The 23,226-nt window shown below is 43.0% G+C and overlaps 1 protein-coding gene across 18 annotated transcripts in view; it reads left to right on the top strand.

Moving 5' to 3' along the window:
- Positions 1–14,556: 14,556 nt before the first annotated feature.
- Positions 14,557–23,226, top strand: part of MLLT10 (MLLT10 histone lysine methyltransferase DOT1L cofactor) — a 249,025-nt gene continuing 240,355 nt past the window's right edge. For 5 of the 18 annotated variants that reach the window (XM_038529837.1, XM_038529834.1, XM_038529835.1 and 2 more), the window contains exons 1-3: positions 14,560–14,687; positions 15,495–15,654; positions 19,423–19,502. In XM_038529837.1, the coding sequence (XP_038385765.1) occupies positions 14,610–14,687; positions 15,495–15,654; positions 19,423–19,502 (318 nt within the window). In that variant the 5' untranslated portion in view covers positions 14,560–14,609. Of the gene's footprint in view, positions 14,688–14,916; positions 14,991–15,038; positions 15,363–15,494; positions 15,655–16,272; positions 16,583–19,422; positions 19,503–23,226 lie in introns of those variants that run through there. The other 13 variants (XM_038529846.1, XM_038529847.1, XM_038529845.1 and 10 more) reach the window with 10 other exon arrangements.

The following is a 23,226-nucleotide window of genomic DNA, read 5'->3' as shown; positions in this document are numbered from 1 at the left end:
CTCCTTTGCAAAATTCGGCAAAATCTTCTTAACTGTTTGGTGTTTGCAACTACAGCATAAATGCAACCCAGGCATTTATATGTTTCCTTGTTCCTCCAAAAATAGACACATCCGTGTGGTAAAAAGAATAAACGGATATTTCTGAGCCTGCAAGAAAAGAATTGTACAATAATTTCTTCCTTCCCATTCAAAAGTTCCAGTTTCCCCTGCTCTGGTCTGGCTAACACAAGCAGGTATGGCTCAAAAGAAAAAAAAAAAAAAAAGATAAAAACAGAGGAATCAGACATACAAAAAGGTAGTTTGCATGAAATCTCGGCCATAGTTCCCCACCCCCACCCTCATCTCCCTAGTAATTTCCCAGGAATTTTCAAGAGAATTGGGAATTTCAAGAAGTGCATCCGGAAATTAAGGAAGTCTATTTAAGAGAGTCTGTAACTCAGAGGTTGGGATTTGAAAAGCCAGCCCTGGACTACTGTTGCACTCAGCACAGATGTAATCGCCGTTCTTCAACTTAATCAATGTGTGTACAAACCACGATGTCTAGTTCTTGCCTTTGAAATCTAAGGCTAGCATTTCCATCCAAGAAATCAGAGCTACAGCAAATTACATTTTTGTCCCTTGAATGAGAGAAGGATCATTGAATGGATCTCGTGATATTTCAGGCTTTAAACGTAACCGAGAGGCAGCAATGAACAATGCCTCGTCACAGCTAATACCATCCACCGAGTTGGCTTTCTTTTGCATCTGGATCTATCACACCGCGTTTTTCTCTTTCACTTTCACAGGAGGCAAAATGCAAAAGGTTTAAGCAGAGAGCAAAGTTTCCAGAAAAAGCAGATGCTGGTGTTTGTCTTTTAAAGTAGAATGACCAGAGTCTTTCCATTGCCAGCGACAATAATGTCGTTTTAAAATTCCTCCTGATTCACTTATATACTGGCAGCTCTCTTCCTCCCACCCCACCCCCGTCCAATTCCCCTCCTCCAGCTTTCAGATTTTTACCGAAGAGTCCAACAGCCAAGAAATAGTAAACTCTGAAAAAGCCTTTGAGAAGACATTACAAAAGGTTGGCTAGAACAACCTTTTTTTTTGGCCAGGTAGTTCTAGTTCTTCTCCATTCCTATTTAGATTTACACACACACACACACACACACACACACACACACTCCTACTCCTGCACATGGCAACATGATTTAGTAACCTTTTCAAAATTACCTTCTTTTGCTCTTCCTTTCTACTTTTAAAATACTGGTAACCTAGATGGTTCTTAAAACCAGTAGAATATTACATATTAAAAAAACTGAAGGTACAATCTTTTGGGTCAAATAGAGGAAAATAAAGACCTGAGGACTTGGGAAATGTGTCTATATACGCAATTTATGCAAGTATTTTTATATGTACACTTAGACACCTTTACATTTATACATTTTTAATACTCTTATTACATCTCTTTCTTCTTGTCTAATACATTCTTTTGTTCCTTTAACTTCCTCATTATTGTGTGTGTATGTGTTAAGGCGTGAGTGCACGCATTCGCACGCATGCACACACACACACACACACACACTCACACACACAGAATGTGACAGACAGCTTTCTTGTGGCCATCAGCACACGTTGCATATCCGGGGTCTTCTCCAGGCACATTGGGGGTCGATCCCGATAAAAAGATCTAGCAGAGGCCCCTGAGCGCTCACACATGAAAGGCAGGGGACTTTAAGATGGATTTGCATGCACACAGGGGATTTCGATCAATAGCTACCAACATTTATGGCTTAGATTATTAATGTGAAAGCTGGCCAAAAGAATGGGGATGAAAAATTAAAGGTGTCTGTTATCAATTATGCTTAAAGTTATGCAATAATTTACTTACTTTGCCTGGATGTGCAGATCCAGATGTATAAAGTACTATTCTTCAAAAGCCAGGGGGTTTCTTTGATAAATTTGTTGACCATGTCAGCCGCCTCAACAATCAAAGATGAACCCAATTCAGATGATGGACTGTATTCAAATTCTTTTTTAAGAAAAGATGTATCAACTTCTATGTTTCTCAAATGTATATACATATGTGGGCAGATATGCCCAAATTAACATTTATGTGTGTATCTGTCTCTGAGAGCATAGAGAATTACTTATTGAGAATTTAGGCATATATATGGTAAGCATTGAGTTTGTTAATTACATGTAATTATTTATTCAGTGAGGAATGCACAGTCTACTCACTATCATAAAAAGTATTTTAGCTTTGAAAACAAAGCTGCTTGCTCCAGGAAAATCCTCTGGCAAATACAGATAGAAGTATATTCTTAATGTCCACTTCTGCATTTGTTGTGAAAAAAAAAAACAGTACTTTCAGTTTTTAAAGTGAGGGGCTATGAAGATATGAACATATTTGTCTTTACTTATCCTGTATGAATGTGCTAAATTTACCTTTGGATGTTCTATTTTGATTTATTTTCACTGTATTTTATGTTTAAATACCATTGCAATTCAGTCTGACCTCTTTCCTCTGGAGCGAAGTAATGCACACGGCATTTACAGTCTTTTAAATGGTTAGCTAGGAAATGCAGTAGCAATTTGCAGGAGTAGTTTACTAATGGGGAAAGTTCTTTTGAAAACCTGAAGGAAAACCTAAGAGTACTTTTGCATTTCTACACTACAACTGTCATATAATTAAAGTATTGAAGAGCATTAAAATAATCCTTTTCCTTCCAAGCTTTCACCCATACACATATAATTTAAATGAGGATCATCCCCCCACATCACCATCACCACCACCTAACTCTTCACCATATACATTTGTTTTACTGATTGCTGGGCACATTTTGTTCAAAGAGAATTCAGGCAGAAAAGACTAAGGGACATTACAAAGGCCTCAACAATGTAAGTATACTGGTTAGAAGAATAAAAGAAGCCCCTTGTACTGTTAGCCAAAAGTAATTATAATACATATAACACAATCTAAAATAATAATATAAAGCCTCACACGGCTGAATTAATTTAGGATATAAGACAATAAAATCTTGTGATAATCAACAGTTCCTCACCTAAATTTATCTAATTTCACATGTTCTTTACTTTTTTGGGGAGGGGAAATGAGAATGGAGGAGGAAATGCTAAATCAAGGAATAGCTTAAATTATAACTTAGTATATTTTGCTTAATTTTTTTCTTTTTTGTCTCATCCAAACAAATCAAAGCATGTCTCCAAAAGGGCCCATCCTTCTGTTCTGAGGCATTTTAAAATCCTGTTTTTAACAGAAGTTTGGGACACAGAGTATATGCCATGTTGTCTACTGACCCATAATCAAAATGCAGTGACCTTCTACCCTTTTTTTGCCCCCTGACCCATCTTGAATTCAATGCAGGCTTTATAAATTTGCAAATCCTTGGAGGTAAAGGGGTTTTTGTGAGGCTTTGTTCTGAAAAAAGCCCTAAGAGTGTACTTTCTAAATTAGACAAAGGTAAAACAACAAAGCCTAGTGGACAAGATTTTATACAGGTGAGCAATAGACAACTCTTTAGATAACATATATTGCAAGCTAAAAAGGAGTTATAAACACAGGAGAGAAGAAGGTTATACAATGCATTAAATTAGAGTGTGGTACAAATCTCTTTCATGATGTAAGAAATGGTTAGGCCACAATCTTCCTGCTCTCCTCATCTCAAGGCTGTGGGGGACCCTAGTGACCAAGGAAGGAATGGGGGTGGGGGGAAGGGTATAGAGAGAGAGGGGAGGGAGGGAGGAAGGAAAAGAAAGAGAGGAGCGAAAACTGATCTGAATCTACAGGCACATTCCCTTATCTTTCCTGCTATCAGCCAGTTTAAAGGACACCATAATTATGATGGTGATAAAACAATGCCTGCTTATGTGTGCTGAATAAATAAAGAATGTTTACAGCTAAAGAATCTTTTAATTCCAATTAAACGCTATCAACGAAAAGCCACTTTTCCTACTGCAACAGCCTTTCCCCCCAATTATCTTGTTTTGTTGCAATATTTTCCTATGAGACACCAGGGCTTCTCACAATTGATCCTGAATGTAGAGGGAAAAAAAATCTGAGAAAATAGAGTTCAATGTTGATATATTAAATAATACACAAATATCAAGACCTACAATTTATTTGTGTGGCCCAAATTTTTGTTTATTTTGCACAGGGTCAAATGTATAGAAACTGAAGTGATGACACCGAGTGTTGAGGCCTACCTATAGACTGCTGAAGCCATACTGAAAGTCTGAGCACCCATGAGGGGAGAAGGGAAACATAAGACATGTGGGGCCTGATGGTCTCTGGAAAGGGAATCCTCTGGTTCTGTTCCCCTGGCTTCAGCCCAAATCCTTCTAGGAGCACTGGAGCCAATCACTGTCTTCCACTGCGGCAGCTACTGGGCGCACACAAAAAAGCGGGAGATCAAAAAATCCCAAGTTCGCATTTATAGATACACAAGGATCATTTCATATTCATGACTTCAACAAATCACATCATAATCAGATTTAAACAAGGTTTGGGCAGTAATGCCCACCGGGCTGGGCACTAAACACTGACAAGTATCATCCACTAACTGGAAAACTTGCTTTGTTTTTGTTTTTGTTTTTGTTTTTTTTTGGTTTTTAATTTTTGGAATCAGAATGAAAATTAAGTCTTTCAACTTTGAAAAGCTTATTTTTCGCTTTTGAGGCCAATTTTTACACTAACAGATTTCAAATAAATGCCTCTTTTGACGTCATTCCACAACATTATAATTCAAACTTCTATTTCCTTCCTTTTTCATTTCTGGTGGTGTTTTGTTTGTGTTTTTGAAAAACACAGGACATAACAAACATCGTGGAGAATACACTGGTTCAGTTAAATGCCCTTAAAGACCTGCCTTTTAACTCCATCTGTCTAAGTAGCACATTGCTAAGTGTAAGCTTAAAAAAAAAAAAAAAAAAAAAAAAAACCACCAAAACTTTACCCGAAGAAATATCTAATATATCTTGGCAAATCCTACTGGTGATGGGGTACAAAGATACAGCGGTAAAAAATTTCAGGGTATCCATAAGTTTTCTGGGTAGTTGCAGGCCCCTTTCCTTTTGAAAGTTTAGAGCTCCAATACCCTCAATTCTACTGGCAGAATTAGGATGGACCTAGAGGGTCCTAAACGTGACCGATTCACTAAGGCGGGGGGCTACAGCTTGCAGCAACGTGCTCGGCAACTTAATCCTACGCTAAAAGAGGGCAGAGAGCGAAAAAGAATGGAATACAAACTCTCCGGACATTCGTAGTTACTTTCAAGGTGGATTGTGTATTTTAAGGCTGATGGGAACGTCTGGTTTTTGGAGCAAAAAGAAGAGAAGGTAAGTGTTTGTCCTTGTATCCACCAGTTCGTAGAGAAACAATGAAAGAACAAAGGGAACCACTTCTCCATCTGAACATTTTCTGCATCTTGCTCGGTTCCAAGCCAAAAAGCTTGTGAGGGGATTCGCCTTACCCTACCTTAGGTAGTCGTTGCTAGGCTTGCTGAACCAAGGATGAGAGAAAAAAGTTGAGCGGCAGTGTAAATATAGACTAAATAGTAATAATAAAGGCTCGCTGTGGCGGATCTCCCCAGCGCCAGTCGCAGCAACTTATAGCAGAAGTTGCTAAATGCATGGAGGCAAAGCCCAGGAAATAACCTTTACATTACAGATTTCGAACTCGGGTTATTTGAGTAGCCCTTCTTGCCGTTTGAAAGGATTTCTGCGTACGAAATCTTTAGGTGCCGTCCATGGCAAGGGGGTGGTGTAGTGTGCTGTTGGGAAAATGTTCTCTATTGCTATGTGGAAAATAATTTGTAAAAAGGAAAGGGGATTCAAGTCTTGACGCTACAGCTTGCTAGCAGGAGTGGAGGCGGTGGCTGGGAAAGGAGAGAGATTCGTATTTAAATGTATTTGCTTTGGGGTACGGTGGTTCTCCGGGCAAGTCCGCCTTTGTGGGTCTCTGTGGCTGAATGAGTGACCGAGTGCCGACGGCATTATATAAATGGGATGGTGTGTGGGGGGAGCCCCCAAAGCGGTCGAGCACGTGAAACATACATTTTTTTACTGCCCCCCCAGCGGCGACCAAGCCCCCCTCCACCCCACCCCAAATCCGTATATTACCTGCCCAGTTACAGTGACACATGTTTATGTTTATAGTCCTGGTTTGTAGTAGTGTCAAGAGCCGCAGCAAGAGGAGGGGGAGGAGAGAGGAGAGGGAGGAGTAAATGCAACCACCCCCACTTGTTGTTAAAGCAAATTTACTGCGTTATTGCAAGCCCGGGACGGGGGGCTGGGAAGGGAGTTGAGAGGAAGGGTAGATAGAGCTGGGTAGCGTGCTGGTGGTGGAAGGCGGGGGTGGGGTGGGGTTAGGAGATCCGGGAGGGAGCTACTCTCTCCCGCGGCCCGGGAAAAGCAGCTCGGTCAATAGGGGAGCAGGCAGGCGCGGTCGAAAACAAAAAGGTTCCTCCTGCTCGCTGCGTTCACGTGGGGGGCTCTGCACGCGGGGCTCCGGGGCCCTGACCTCTGACCCCGGCTCCTCTCCGCGCTCTCCCGGTGCCGCGCGGCCACTTTTTACCCAGGATCCCTCGCGCGGGCCGCGCTCGTGCCGAGCTCGAGTCCTTCTTAATCCTCCATTCCCCGATTTCCATCCCCTCCCCCCGCCCGCGCCCCCCCGCCCCGCGCCGCCAGCCCCGGGGGAGGATTCTCCGGCTGGGAGCCCCCGCCCCACCCCCACCCACCCCCACCCCGAGAGCCCCGGCCGCCCGGCCGCAGGGAGGCCGCGCGGGGCGGGGAGCGCAGAGCCGGCCTCCCCCGCCGGGCCGGGCCTGCGCGGGCGGGGGGAAGGGGAAGATGGGGAGGAGACCCGAGGGGCGGGGGGGGGCGGCCCCGCCGCCCCGCCGAGGCCTGGACCTGTTGACTGCTATTGGTCCGCCCGTCCCGCGCCCTCTCCCTGCCCGCCGCAGCCCCGGCCCTTCCGCGGAAACGTGGGGAGGAAATAAGGATGGCTGTTCTCTCCGCCTCCCTCTAACTTTATTTTCTTCTTGGGGGATGAGAAAGCAAAGTAATCTCATCCGCGGCCCCATCCTTTCTCATAAAGTACCGTCATGCGCGGGCCCACCGCCCTCCCGGCCCCCGCTATTTAAAACCTCCTCTCGGCTGCTGGCCGGCTTCTCCGCCCCGAGCCCGCGGGCCTTGGACGCCCCCGCTGGGCTCCCCCGGCCCGGCCCGGCCCGGCCCGGCCCGGCCCGGCTCCGTCCCCAGCGAATTGTGTTGCTTTTCTTCCCCAGAAGCTCCCTCGTCCACGTTCCACTATTTTTCCGTCCCAGGAGGCGTAAGATAAAACCTCTGATTTGCCGCGTGCTGCCGGACACATTCTCTGCCCTCTCGTCCAAACGCGTTTGATGGAGAGTTTAGAACAACAGTACTTAAAGGAAGAAATAAAAAGAGAGAGAAGGGAAGAGTGCTTTTGCCAGTTTCGACGACCTAAATGCGTTAACATTTAACAAAATGCGAAACGTATTTAGAGTTCAAGGGTTTTATTGCATCTGCTGTATTTCCTTGTAGATGTTGGATTTCCTGAGGAGTATTTTCCGCAGGGAAATGGCAAATTAAAGTTAGGGTGGAAGTGAGGCGTTGCGACCACTTCTGAAAATAAAGGGGAAAAAATTTTAAATACAGTAACGAGATAGCGGGAAGGCGGCCGCAGCAAAGCTGGAGTCGCCGAAGGAAGCGGCGCGGTGCCGCAGGCTGGAGGAGCGGGAGGAGCGGGAGGGGAGGGCGAGCGGGGCCAGCCCGGGAACGGGAAGGGGAAGGAGGCGCGCAGAGGCGGCGCGGCGCTGGGCGGGCGCCGGGCCGGGCCGCGAGCCGCGGCGCCCGGGAGGAAGACGGCGGCGGGCTGGGCGAGCGCGAAAACGCGGGAGGGGAGGGCGGCGCCGGGCGGGGGCCGGGCGCGCGGCCGGCGCCGCCGGGGAAGCGGGAGCCCGGCTCCTCTCGCCGGGCCGCCCCCATTGTTCAGCCCTCTTCGCCGCACTTCGCTGTTCTCCGAGCGCGTCCCTCGCAAGGTGGGGGGGGGGGGGCGTCCCGCGGCCCAATTCGACCCCCACCCCCTCCTCCCCGAACTGCATCGCTTGGGCCGGGCCGGGCCGGGTCGGGCCGGGTCGGGCCGGCGCCGCCGCAAGTTTTATTATCAGACTCGGCCAGCGAGGGGTTTCCAACTCGAGACCCTGCAGAAAAAGGAGGCTTTGCAACGTGCCGCTAAATTGGAGGAAGCTGGGCAAGCCTGCAACTGACACATTAAAAGAAGAGGGAAAGCCGCACAGATATGTTTATAAAGTGATAACTAGGTAGCGACGAATGTGGGCATTTTTTTTTTTTTTTCTGGATCCGGAAAGTTAGAGCAGATTCTATCATTTTAAATACCTTTCATGTATGGATACGAAAGTGAATGTCGGGGTTCAAAGGAGTTCAGAAAAAGCAGGTTTCGCTGTATTTGTTATTATTCAGCTCTTTGTTATATACAAAGTAAAATTTAAAAGCAGGGGCTGAGCCACCCTTAACAAAAACAGGCTTGATTTCTTAACCTGAAAAGCATTTTCAAAATCACAGTGAAATTCAAAAGGGAAAAACGTGTCATTTGCTCTTAAAGCACGTTTTGGAAACAATTGCAACCCACCTAAGAAACTCTGCCTGTTTTCCTTTGTGAGACGTGTGGAAAAAATATTTCTGGCAAACGTCATAGTTCTAAAAAATGAAGATTTCCAACAAGTGCTTGCGAGTCTTGAAGACAAGACCAAAGTCATCGTGCGTGAAAACTCAGGAAGAAATAATTTCAATCCTTTGGCCCAAACCTTTCTAGGGCAAGGGGGTAATTTTAACTTAGATTTATAATAGGCTTTGCGGAAATTCCTCCTAACATACCCATTACTAGTCTGTGTATGATGCAGCACTGTTTCCCAAGGTGGATTTAAAAAAAAACAATTAGAATTGATCTCTAATGGAATATTATATTTACGCGTCATCATGAAAACATCATTTGACAAGAGTTTTGAATTACAAGAAAGAAGTTAACAGATGACGTTCCTAAATAGCATCTGTTTGAAAAAAACCCTTAAGAGTCAGTTAAAGGTAGTGGTGATTGTGATTTTGCATCTGAAATAGCTATAGAAGTGGGTTGTTGTTGTTTTTTTTTTTTTTTTTTTTTCCTTTTGAACACTTTCATTTTGCAGATCTGCTTCCTTAAACTTGCAATTCCTCATGGAAATCATTCAGTTATTTCGAGGTAGCCGGAGAAATTCTTCTATAAGAAATCATTTGAAGTGTAACTATGGAAAGGTTTGAACAGAGAAAACATTGGTGTTGAAAATGAGGTATTCTCAATCTGTTCATTCCTTCCACACTCATCCTCCCATGGTCCCCCTCCCCAACTACTTGGATTCAATTTACATTTTTTTACTTATAAGTCTTTGACTATTTAGAATAGCTTTAGAAGTTTATCCGCTATGCAGTTGATCGTAGAAGGTGAATCTTTTTACATCTCTTAGTGTTTCAGACATCTTTTTGGTTTCATTTAAAATTAAAAAAAAATGTGTTACAAGTCATGATACACTTGTGAGAAAAACAACAAATGGGTGGAAAAAAGGGCTTGGATGGGGGTGGGTATGCAGAGGGATATGTAGCATTCCTGGTCAGGCTTCGTAATACTTTTTTTCTTTAATATCATGTCATTATGTTTTCCACTTGGGCTTGTATCAAAGATCATTGCTTTTTTAATTGGAGAAAAGGGCCACCATATAAAAATTGCCTACATTCTGGCTCTTAAGCGCCACAGTAAAGTAAGACTGACAAAAAGTGATCGGAGGCTTGTGTGTTTAATTCGCCAAGAATGTTAAGCTTCATAAGATTCACCCTATGGGGCCATGTTGGACCTTGGCACTGTTACTGTACAATTTCAAGAGATAAATATACACATGATAGATTAAAAAAAATCTAAGATGTGATACGCAGTTTATTAATTGAAGGAATAAAAAAATGAATTTGTCAACCTCATTCTTTCTGGGACACAATGCAGTTAATTAACATATTCTTGGGCTTGTTTCTGGATTTGCTAAGCAGTGGCTCCTTTCAGAGAGGAAAACATTTAAATCCTAAAAAGTTATCTTCTTTGGTCCAAATAGCAGTTAGCAACTCAGTTTAATTTCTTCTTCTTTTTTTAGGTTCTAGATTTGTTTCATTTCTTTCAAGGTTTGTTTCATTTCTTCCATTGTAAAAACTGATTTTCCTCTTTTCTGTGTCCAGAATCTTTTCACCTACCTAACCTTATTGTCTCCTATAAACAGACACCTAAAAAGTTCACTTTAATCACACTTTAATTATAACAGAAATGCATATCTTCAGTGTTAGTAAAAAAAAAAATGGGAACATGGACCTCACACTTCTTACATTACATTGATGATTCTCTGAAAAGTCAGACACTTAACACCCTTAAGTATTGTTGGATCATGGAAAAAAAACAGTCCAACTCTGAAATGTTATTGAGGTTTATGCAATGCCTAGGAAATCTAAAGGCATCTTTTAGATACTAATTTTCTACTAGTAATTACATGGTGTTTTAGCCCAAAATGTAAATACAACCAATATATATCAATTTTATAGCAGAAGGAGTAGCTCTCAAGCCAAACACAAGATTAACCAAGCCAAACCTTTTAAAGTAAATATTAGGCCTTGATTCTTAAAAATATTTAAAAATTTAGATTACATACAATTTAAATTTCAGAATTACCTACCTAAACTTTCTAACAGTTACGTGTATCTCACAATAATATTAATTGTGATTGATTCTTAGTTTGTTTTGTAAGAAAATGATGACTTTTACATGAAAAGGTGGTTAACATTCAAAGGCTACTTAAATATACACAATTCTAAACTACCCGGTAAATAAAAACTCTTCACCAATATTAATTTCAACTTTTGAAAATCTTTAAGGAGTCTAATTTATCTGAAAATTTCTAATGTATCTGAAAATTAAACATTACTTAGAAATTTCAGTTCAGTTGTACATACACAAAATAAAGTCTTGCTTTACTCTGAAGAATGAAGCTCAGAGTGCAAAGAGCTTTTAAACTTAAGAATCATACGTTAAATGAATATTTATTGTGGGCCTACTAAGTGCAAGAGTCTTGCTAGGTGGCATGGTGAATTAAAAAAAAAATCACCTGGTAAGATCAACATGGTTCATTAAATGGAATTTCCCCAAAGCAATTAACAGAATATCAATTGAAAACATAATTGAAATGAATAACTTTTAATGACATTTCTAATAGTCTTCAAAATATAGGTGCCATGTGTGTATATCTAGTATAAAGACACAATACTCACTTATTGTGAGATTAATAAAACTAGTTTCAGAAGCACCTCAACATTTTTATCATACTAGCATAAACATATGGCTCATAATAAACTTTTCATGTAAAAGGTAGGAAACCAACTGAGCAAAGGAAAATTTTATCCAGGGATTCCTTTATATACAAGAGGATATAGCTGATAGTTTTTACAGATATAAGAAATTGCCTTTTGCATTCTCCAAATAATTTATTTAGAAACAAGACTATAGTATCTGGTGAGGTTTAGTAGATGAATGAAATCTAATAATTGCTTTTTGTTTTAAAGCCGTAGTATCAACTGCTTTTTGTTTTAAAAGCTTAGTATCAGAGCCAATACAGAATTTCAAACACTTAGCGGAAGTCCAGAATCTGAGTCAAATAAAATGCATTTAGTCTTAGCATTATAGAAATATTCCTCAATTTCTATACCTCATTATAGAAATGTACCTCAACAATGAGTAGACTAGACCAAACATAATGTGCACAAACAGAAGGGGAAAAAACCTTTAATTTAAAAAGGAGGTAAATATAAGCAGTATCAACCTATGAACCAAATTTGATTTTAAGTATTTCTTTCATAGTATCTACTTACGTAAATGATAATTGAAAAGGAAAATTTGTTGCCTAGGTTGAGGAATAAAGAAAATTATAAGAAGATATATTACCTATAAAGAAAAAAAATACAGTTTCCCATTATAGTAGGGTTAGAGGTTACATCATAAAATACTTTACTTGAGTTTTTTGTGGTTTGCCTCAGATGATTAGTTCAGAGAAATAGATGAGCCAGTACTGAGTTAGCTGCTGTTATGTGAAGAATACTGGAGACAACAGGCTTTTGTTTTGTTCTACAGGTACTAGATATACTTTTTCAAAGGATATTTCAAGAATGAGGAATCAGATTTAAAGGGTAACATTATTTTTTAAGATTGAAATAGTCCTTTTGTATGAAGTTATTCTATAAATCCCATGGACTTTTCCCCCCCATTACCATGTATTTTTAAAAACTTACTTGAACTTTAACAAGGATGGCAATTTATACATTTTATCCATCCTAAGATATGAGAATTAGCATATTGAGTCAATTGTCATATACACGCATATGTAGTAGATAGATAGATGGATATGTGTGAATGGGTATATACCTCTCACAAAGGACAAATATAACTTGGTCATTGCTATATTTCCTGTATCAAAACAGTCCCTGGCTCACAGTAAATGTTCAATAAATATTTATGGCATGAATAAATAATTAACTGTATATCTGAACCATTTTATAATGTGTTAGTTTCCTTTTCATTTAATATTTTATGGAAATAGATGAAATATTACACTTTTGATATATATAAGAAATGTTCTATATCTGGTATGAGTTGAAATTAGAGTGGCCTATTTACACCCATTATGTTTTTTTCTTATAATTTTCATAATTCAACATTTGTTAAATATGTTAAATATTACTTTTAAATAACTTGACATATTTTGTCAACATTTATATGTACATCTTTAATAAAATTTCTGCTTCAGATGCTGTTTTTTATATATAGGCCTGTTCTTATGAAATAGTATATTTTCTCTATTTTTCTAAATTTTAAGAATCTCGTATGAATGATGAATTTGTTTTATTTTGAAAAGAGCGAATGTTTACCTATATTTCTTTTATTAAGTGTTACAGAATAGGATAAAGTACCCACCTTCTTTACATATAAATTAATTCTATTATAAGAACTAGGCTCCAATGCATTACAAATAAAATGGATGTATGTTTGAATAATTTAGTGCATTAAGGTTTGACTGCTTTGTTTAGGAAGGGAAGTTTCACATTGATTTTAACTCAAAATTACTCTTTATTAGAAGTCTGAACCTGAGCAGGAATTGGATGTCAAATGAACTGGTATCCCTTTTAAAAGGGTAAAGATAAAATATACGGTTCAGACACATAAAACAATACAGTTTTATTTGAAGGTGGTTTTAATTTTATACATATCGATGCCTTTTAAGAACATTATTGTATGTTCAGAAATTAATTGTTGCCATTCTCCAAAAAAGAATTTGCATTGTATAAGTACGTAATCTTTTAGTCTTGTTCTCTCAATGAACTGACAGCTACAAGAGAATTCCCATTTTTGTGTGTCTCTTTAGTGCATACTTTCCCTTACACCTTTAGATTTCCATTACTCTAGATATCTCATTTAGCTTTTAGAATGTTTGAGTATATTTGCTAACATATGCTTGCATTGTCTAATATCTAATTATTAAACAGATTTCTAGCAGTTAATTTATTAGAAATGGAAAAAAAAAACAGCCATGCTACCATTCTTTTTTCTTTATGAGAACATTTGGGATGTTTTTAAAGATTAAACCAGTCATCTTTTGGTGACTGACTAGGAGAACTCGGGTTCCTTCATCCTTTAGCATCGAATAACTGTATTTTCCAGATCTTCACATTATATTGCTAATTCCTGATAAACAACCATTTTGTACCTGCAAGTTATTAACCAAAGCCATGAATTCACCTTGTACGTATGCCTGTCATTTAAACAATGTATATTCCTATTTCATGCCAAACTTTCATAATTCTACACTTTTTGCCTAAAATCGATGTTGGGCTTACAAGGATAGATACATAGGGGATAGGGCAACAGTGGAAGATTTTACAGCTCCAAAGTGCACAGTATCTGGTTAATTAATCTATTCAGATAGGCCTAATCCATTTTCTATTCGTATGTGAGGAGAGAGCTCCCATCTTTTTGCCACTTAAGTCACCTTAAAAAAAAAGTGACCTTAAATTTTCAAGAGTAAATTTGGAGTACAAGCCAAATCAGAGAACTCCCTCAGTCAAACCTGGACTTCCCTGTCTCGGGGTTTTATCATTTGGTGACTGACTGGAACTTGGGTTCCTTCATCCTTTGGCATCACATTCCTGCATTTTCCAGATCATCACATTATACTGCTAATTCTTGATTAACAACCATTTGTACTCCCACACAGCAACCTGAAGGTATCCTTGGTGGTTGGTGTTCCCTGTTGGAGTGTTACCCTAACCCAGGCTTTTGACCTTCAGTCGGCGATGCACTTTCATTTGTCATTGGGGCCAGTGTGGTGTGTAAATGGGCTGCGGATTCTGGTGGCAACTTCCACTGCGTGAACTTTGGGTAGAGTCCAGGATATGTGAACGTAATGGGTGGAGAAGCTGCGGCAGCACTGTGCAGCGAGCGCGGCCAACTGCAGGAAGCCATGCTTCACTGCACCCTTCTTGGAGGCTGGCATACTGGCCCTACCCCTGCTACCCACGGGCCAGGGAAGAGCCCGCAGGTAGGTTCCCAACGCAGGGAGACGCTCGGGGGGAGTCAGCCCCCTCCGGCCACTCACGGAAAAAACCCCTCCCTCCGGGTCTCCGGCGCCCTCCTCCCTCCCAGGCCCCTCCGAGCCGCGCACGCTCGGCCCGCGCGGCCGGCGCTGCCGAGGGCGGCCCTACGTCCCCGCCCCCGCGTGCGCGCCCCCGCCACCCCTCGCCGGCTCGTTCCGGCCTCGGCGCGCCGCCGGCGCCGCCTGCCCCCACCGCCTGGCACACCTCGGCGGCTGCGAGCGGCGCGGGGGAGGGGAAGGGGCCGGGAGGTAGGCCGGGGCTGCGGGCCGGACGCGGCGGCGCGCACGCAGGCCGGGCCTCTCCCGGGCCTTCTCCCTCACGCCGGCTGCGGGGCGGGCGCGCACGCCGAGTGACGCTCGGAGGAGGAAGCGCAGCCCCCTTCCCCTCCCTGGCTGCCCCTGGCCCAGCGGGAGCCCCCCCAGTGCGCCTGTGCGGAGGCCTACTTGATTATGTGTGCCCTCTCCGGGCTCCAGCGTTAGCGGCCGGGTGGAGGTGGGGAGGGAAGAAGACGAGGAGGCGGAGGAGGCGGAGGAGGCGGTGGAGGGGAGGTGGGGGGAGTCAGCAAGGACATGGCTCCTGACTCCTGTGCGGAACGTGAGTGACTGAGCGGCAAAGCCCGAGTGAGCGAGCGGCCGAGCGGCGGGCGGGGGCCGGGGGCGCAGGGAAGGGAGCGGGGGTGGGGCGGCCGTGCGGGGGGGAAGCACTAATTGGCTTGCATGTGTTTTTTAATGGTCCCCCCAACTCCCTCTTAGATGGTCTCTAGCGACCGGCCCGTGTCACTGGAGGACGAGGTCTCCCATAGTATGAAGGAGATGATTGGAGGCTGTTGCGTTTGCTCAGACGAGAGAGGCTGGGCCGAGAACCCGCTGGTTTATTGCGACGGGCACGGCTGCAGCGTCGCGGTGCATCAAGGTAAACACCCAACCGCCCGCCGGGCCGAACCCGGCCTGCTCCCAACCGTCACCGCTTCCCCCACCTTGGCAGCAACTGCCAGTTCCCCTTCCGCCCCTCCCCCCGCCCCGCCCCCGCCCCCGCCCCGCTCCGCGGCCCGGGATTGACTCGGAGGGTCCGCGGCGGGGCGGAGGGGGTGTGGGCTGTGCATGTGGGAGAAAGTGCGTGTGGCCTGGACTGTCATGTGATTCTGCGCTCACTCTCTCAAGTGTCATTTGGCCGCCGCCTGCGCCCGGGAGCCTTGGGGCTGGAGACTTTCCGAGGCGGTGGAGGCCGGGGGTGGGGGTGGGGGTGGGGCGGGGTGGGGTGGGGGGTGCGGGGTGGCGGCCTGCGCTGCTGGGGCGGCGGGGGCGTGGGGGTGCGCCCCTCGGTGCTGTCACTGTGGCCGTGGGCCCGGGCTTGGGATCGTGGAGGCCCCTCCCCCTTCCCTGGCTGCTCCCGTCTGCCGCAGTGTGTCTGGAGACTTCCTGTGGCATCGAGTCTGGCTCGGGAATGCCGCTCACGGCGCCGGGGCGGGTCGCCGAGTCGGGGGGGGGGGGGGCGGAGGGGGTTGCCGGGGCGCTTCAGGTTAGGGAGGGGAAGCGCCGCTGCTGCACCCCAAGCTTTCTGGCGGAGACCCTGCCGCTGCGGATTGGGAGTTTGCTGCGGAGAAGACGGTGGTGGCCTTCGGTCGCCGCGAGGTTGCTGCTGCAGGAGTGGCTTGGCTGAGCTGCCCTGGGCTGCTGGATGAGGCTGTGGAGGCTGCGTCTGGCGACTTCCTCAGCCCAAGTGACTGAAGAGAAGAGGAGGTGGTGGAGCGGCCAGGGACTTGGGGGAGCACTTTAGCTTATTTCTGGGTGTACCCATTCGGTGAGCTTTCGGGATACTACAGAAAAGCCGGAGGACACCAGTAAGAGTTTTTGGCCATTGAAGTTTCTTTTTCTATGTCAGGTGGTAAGGAAACAACTTAGATAGTTCTGGGGTGGCTCTTCTGCTTTCCCTTTTACTCATTAACCCATCCTGCTTACCATTTCTGAATTTGGCATTGAGTGATGCAGAGATTTAGTAGTGTATTGGGAAAGATATTATCGAATGAGAAAAACTGAACATAAGGGGCAAAAGTTTACTCTTTATAAAATGAAATCTCAGAATGGGTAAGGGAGGCTTAGGTGATAGTGGGTTCATCACAGTGCAGTTATTCCCATTTGTGTTTTGATGAACACCTTCGTCAAAAAATTGGATACCTTCCCTTTTTTAAGGAGTGAGAGCAATGTATGTATATAGATACTGATTTTAAGGTTTTTAGAGCTGATACAAAGCTTTTCCAACACAGTGTTCATTGGCATTTGTGAAGGTATTTCTTAACGAATTGGATGCTAAATTATCAAGTTTGATTAATGTCATCTCCCAGTATAGAAAACATTCATTTAAACATAGTTTTTTTTTTGTCTAGAAGTAGTACTTCTTGATTACATTAAAATAAAAGTTTTTGGACATTGATGCAGTGTTTCTTGACTGATAGGACTTTTTTACACTGATATATTTACAAATTTTATTTTATTATTTTTTAAGATATTTATTTATTCATGAGGGACACAGACATAGGCGGAGCGAGCAGCAGGCTCCACATGGGGAGCCTGATGCGGGACTCCATCCCAGGACCCTGGGATCACAACCTGAGCCAAAGGCAGATGCTCAACCATTGAGCCACCCAGGCATCCCTTTTACAAATTTTATTTATTTTTTTATTTTTATTTTTTTAAATTTTTATTTATTTATGATAGTCACAGAGAGAGAGGCAGAGACACAGGCAGAGGGAGAAGCAGGCTCCATGCACCGGGAGCCTGACGTGGGATTCAATCCCGGGTCTCCAGGATCGCGCCCTGGGCCAAAGGCAGGCGCCAAACCGCTGCGCCACCCAGGGATCCCCCCTTTTACAAATTTTAAAAGGGATTTTAAGCTTAGCTTTGGCAGTTTTAAAAATTCGTGCTTTTCTTTTTTTTTTTTTTAAGATTATTTATTTATTTATTCAGAGGGACTGAGAGAGAGAGAGAGGGGCAGAGACACAGGAAGAGGGAGAAGCAGACTCTACACAAGGAGCCAGATGTGGGACTAGATCTCGGATCCCAGGATCATATTCTGAGCCAAAGACAGATGCTCAGCTGCTGAGCCACCTAGGCATCCTACTACATTTTTTTTCATCTTTTATTTTATTTATGGTTTTATTTATTCATGAAAGAGAGAGAGAGGCAGAGGGAGAAGCAGGCTTCATGCAGGGAGCCCGACGTGGGACCCAGTCCTGGGTCTCCAAGATCAGGCCCTGGGCTGAAGGTGGTAGTAAACCGCTGAGCCACTGGGGCTGCCCTAAAATAAAAAAAAAATTTTTTTTAAAGAGTTTATTCATTTATTTATGAGAGATACAGAGAGAGGCAGAGACATAGGCAGAGGGAGAAGCAGGCTCCATGCAGGGAGCCCAACATGGGACTTGATCCTGGGCCAAAGGCAGATGTTCAAACCACTGACCCACCCAAGCGTCCCAAAACTTTTTTTTAAAAAACTAGAGTGAGGGGCACCTGTGTACAACTCACTGGTTTTAGTACATTCACAGAGTTTTGCATCTATTACCACACAATTCCAGAACTTTTTTTTTCCTTTTTTTTTTAAACAAAAAGGAAAGGGGAGGAGAAGAAGAAAGGAGAGGAAGAGAGGAAGAGGAGGAGGGCCAGAGGGAGAGAAATAATATTTTTTTAAAGATTTTATTTATTTATTCATGAGAGACAGGGAGAGAGAGAGGCAGAGACACAGGCAGAGGGAGAAGCAGGCCTCACGCAGGGAGCCCGACTTGGGACTTGGTCCCGGGACTCCAGGATCACACCCTGAGCCAAAGGCAGGCGCCAAACCACTGAGCCATCCAGGCATCCCAAGAGTCAGACTCTTTACTGACTGAGCAACCCAGATGCCCCAATTTTCATCAGCCTAACAAAAAAACTTGGACCCATTAAAAGTTACTCTCTATTTGTCCCCAACTCTCTCAACCCTAGGTAACTACTAGGGTGCTTTCTGTCTACTGATTTGCCTATACTGGACAATTTATACAAATGGAAACATGTCACGTTTAATAATATATTTCATTTTCTTCAGTATTTGTTGCTCATTTTGACACGTGATTTGGAAATAGTTTTGTTAGATTATCTAAAATGCTTACTGTTTGTAGGATATAGAATGAATTTCTGAGTTATTTGTAAAAAATCTACGTTAAATTCTCAATATTATCATAAAAATATGTACAATTTGTATTGCTTATACTTATTTAAAATAACAAAAGGCTGGTCTTAACGGTTTTCTAAAATCTCATCCAATTTTTATTAGGTGGTAATGTATGTGCTGAATAAAAATACAAAATGTTTTCATTTTTGTTTTATGTGAATGGTCTGAGAGGTAGTTATTTTAAGAGGGCTTTGACGGACGCCTGGGTGGCTCAGCAGTTGAGCGTCTGTCTTTGGCTCAGGATGTGATCCTGGGGTCTCGGGATGGAGTCCCACATTGGGCTTCCTGCATGGAGCCTGCTTCCTCTGCCTCTGTCTCTGCCTCTCTCTCTCTCTCTCTCTCTCTCTCTCTCTGTGTGTGTCTCTGTCTCTCATGAATAAGTAAAATCTTTAAAGATAAAAAAGGAAGGTTTTGAAAGGGTATTTGATTTTCCATAATTAAAAAAAATTTTAACATATTTTAAAATCTTTTATTTCTCAATAGCTTGCTATGGCATTGTTCAAGTACCCACTGGACCATGGTTTTGCAGGAAATGTGAATCTCAGGAGAGAGCAGCCAGAGTGGTAAGAACTGTTTTTCAAAAACATTAAAGTACTTCAACAAGTAGCTTAGAATGCTACACACTTATGTTACAGTTTGAATGTTTTTCAGCCTTTTGTTCAAATATTTAATTTGGGCCAAATATTGACTTAATAGTTTTAAATCAATTTTATAAACTGTGAAAAACAAATCGAACCACATAAGTATACATTGAGGGATATTTTGAATGGATAAAACAAAGTTGTATTTGGGCTTTAGCTTTGCCTACTGTTTTAGAGGTTAAATTGGTAATTATAGAATGTAATGATAGTAGAACACAAGAAAGTTAAGGTGATAAATCTGCTAGATTTTATTAATGAATAAAAAAAAGACAAGAGTTTAATTTAACCCCTCCTACCTTTTTTTTTTTTTTTTTTTTTTTTTACTGCATCTGCACGTGTATAGTTTAACGTTGAACTCTCAGTATTTTTAGACATTCAGTCCCTTTGGCAAAGCAATATACAAGTCTTTTTTTTACTTAGCTGGCTACCTTCTTTCTGAACATTTTTGTAAACTTGTAATCATAAAGGAGGTATGTTTATTCTTTATGGCCCAAAGCATTTTTTTCAATTGAACTTCTGGAAATATCAGGGAGAAATAGATTTAATCTTCATTAATCATATAGAAGTATTACCATTTGCAATGTGATAGTTCCTTCTTTTTCGTGTTGCTTAGAGAATTTGACAGAAGGTAGAAAACATTTAAACATTTTGACTTATCTACCTTCATATGTAGCATGGAAGCTTTTTATTTTTGCCTAGGCAATTTTTGATCAGAAGTAATGAGTGAGTAGCCTATCTAGGTTTGTGAAATTCAGAGCAGTGTTCTGTTCATATGTTTCGTTTGTGTGTGAGAATGCACTGTGGCAGAATTATAGCTATATTAGCTTTGCAATAATGGGAAATAGCAAGGAGAGGACAAAATCCGTAATATAAATTCTGGGATTTGATGTATGCATAGGTCTCCTTTTGTTTTTTCCTCTTTGTAGCATGTTATGGTTTTGGAGTTGATGGGAGCTAACCAAGCTAAGGAAGTTATGCTGTTACTCATTAGTAAACACTGATTGTAAGATGAAGCTCCCGGGAATGTCATAGTAGATTCAAAGTCAGAGAAAGATTAGAAAATAGGAAGATAGGTATCAAGCGGGGAGATAAAGCGGTGAGAATGGGGAGTGGTAGAATGCCAGTATTATTTGCCTTAAATGCCACTTGTTGCCTGTTTTTTTTTTTTTTTTTTTTTTAAAGATCTTATTTATTCATTAGAAGACACAGAGAGGGGCAGAGACACAGGCAGAGGGAGAAGCAGGCTCCATGCAGGGAGCCCGATGTGGGACTTGATCACACCCTGGGCCGAAGGGAGACACTCAACTGCTGAGCCACCTAGGCGTCCCTTGTTGCCTGTTTTTATTTATTTATTTATTTATTTATTTATTTATTTATTTATTTATTTATTTATGATAGTCACAGAGAGAGAGGGGGGGGGGGGCAGAGACACAGGCAGAGGGAGAAGCAGGCTCCATGCAGGGAGCCCGATGTGGGACTTGATCCCGGGTCTCCAGGATCATGCCCTGGGCCAAAGGTGGCGCTAAACTGCTGAGCCACCCAGGGATCCCTTTATTTTATTTTTTAAAAAAGATTTTATTTATTCATTCATGAGAGAGAGAGGCAGAAGCAGGCTCCCCGCGGGGAGCCTGATGTGGGACTTGGTCTCAGTACCCTGGGATCATGACCTGAGCCAAAGGCAGATGATCAACCATTGAGCCACACAGGTGCCCCAATAAAATCTTTTCATTTTTTTTAAAGATTTATTTATTCATGAGAGACACACAGAGAGGCAGAGACAGGCAGAGGGAGAAGTAGGCTCTACGCAGGGACTCCAGTGTGGGACTTGAGCCTGTGGGATCACGCCCTGGCCCTGAACTGAAGTAGAGGCTCAGCCTCTGAGCCACGAAGCACCCTCCCCCCACCAGTGAAATCTTTAAAAAGAGAAAAATTCTCCCTCTCTGTCTCTTGCTTGCTTGTGCTCCTGTGTATGTGTGTGGACTCTCAAATAAGTCTTTAAAAAATTTTTATTTTTAACTAATCTCTATACCCAACAAGAGGCTTGAACCACAACCCTGAGATCCAGAGTCTCATGTTCTACCGACTGAAGCAGTCAGGCACCCCAAGGGGATTTTTATTTATTTTTATTTTATTTTTAAAAAGATTTTATTTATTTATTCATGAGAGATAGAGACAGACACAGGCAGAGGGAGAAGCAGGCTCCATGCAGGAAGCCCACTGTGGGACTGGATCCTGGGTCTCTAGGATCATACCTGGGTTGAAGGCAGGCACTAAACTGCTGAGCCACCCGGGCTGCCCAAGGGAATTTTTATTTTAAAGGTTTTATTTGCCTATTTATTCATGAGGGACACAGAGAGGGGGAGTGGCATAGAAGAAGCAGGCTCCCTGCAGGGAGCCTGATGTGAGACTCGATCCCAGGACTCCGGGATCACACTTTGAGCTGAAGGCAGACAGACATTGAACTGCTGAGTCACCCAGGTGTCCCCCCAGGGGCATTTTAATATAAGGATATGAGAGCCAAGAAGCCTAACATGGAAATGTATCCATAACTTAGAAAGGGAATTGGGCAGCCCCCCGGGGCCCAGAGGTTTAGCGCCGCCTTCAGCCCGGGGTGTGATCCTGGAGACCTGGGATCGAGTCCTGCGTCCGGCTCCCTGCACGGAGCCTGCTTCTCCCTCTGCCTGTGTGTATGTGAGTCTCTCTGTCATGAATAAATAAATAAAATCTTAAAAAAAACAAAAGGGAATTAAATTAATTTTTTTTTTTAAGATTTATCTATTTATTTTAGAGGCAGAGTATGAGCTGGAGGAGGGCCAGGGGAGAGAATCTTCCAAGTAGACTACCCACTTAGCAAGGAACCAGATAAAGGGCTGTATCCCATAGCCCATTAGATCATAAATTGAGGGATCCCTGGGTGGCGCAGCGGTTTGGCGCCTGCCTTTGGCCCAGGGCATGATCCTGGAGACCCGGGATCGAATCCCACATCGGGCTCCCGGTGCATGGAGCCTGCTTCTCCCTCTGCCTGTGTCTCTGCCTCTCTCTCTCTGTGACTATCATAAATAAATAAAAATTAAAAAAATTAAAAAAAAAAAAAAAAAAGATCATAAATTGAGCTGAAAGCAAGAATTGAATGCTTAACCTACTTGAGTCACCCAGGTGCCCCAAATTAGTCTTTTTTAGAAGTAAAGCCTTCCCTTTCAGTAATTATTACGTTGTTTTTAAAGTAATGAACTCATGACTCTGAGAAGTCAGGTGTTCAGTAGACTGTCAACCAGGCATCTCAAGAATTAAATTCGTCTTTTACAAAAGATGTATTTGTTCATGAGAGACACAGGCAGAAACATAGGCAGAAAGAGAAGCAGGCTCCCTGTGGGGAACCCGATGCAAGACTCGATCCCACGACCCAAGCCAAAGGCAGGTGCTCAACTACTGAGCCACCCAGGCATCCTGAATTGAATTAGTCTTAATCTTTTTTCTGCTTTCATCTGTGTGTCTGTTTTATTCTTTTCCTTTCTGCAGGTTTTCTCTGCTACTGGCTGTTTATTGTCAGATTCTATGTTAAATGTTGTATAACAAGTATCTGGGTTAATCATCTTATCAAACCTTTGAGTTATTTTGTTGCTCATTTTATGGATAAAGACCTCAT

This window comes from Canis lupus, chromosome 2 (assembly GCF_011100685.1).
Source record: "Canis lupus familiaris isolate Mischka breed German Shepherd chromosome 2, alternate assembly UU_Cfam_GSD_1.0, whole genome shotgun sequence".
In the NCBI taxonomy this organism is placed as follows: domain Eukaryota; kingdom Metazoa; phylum Chordata; class Mammalia; order Carnivora; family Canidae; genus Canis; species Canis lupus.
The sequence above is the reverse complement of the archived record's forward strand: the minus strand, read 5'-3'. Positions and strand labels throughout refer to the sequence as shown.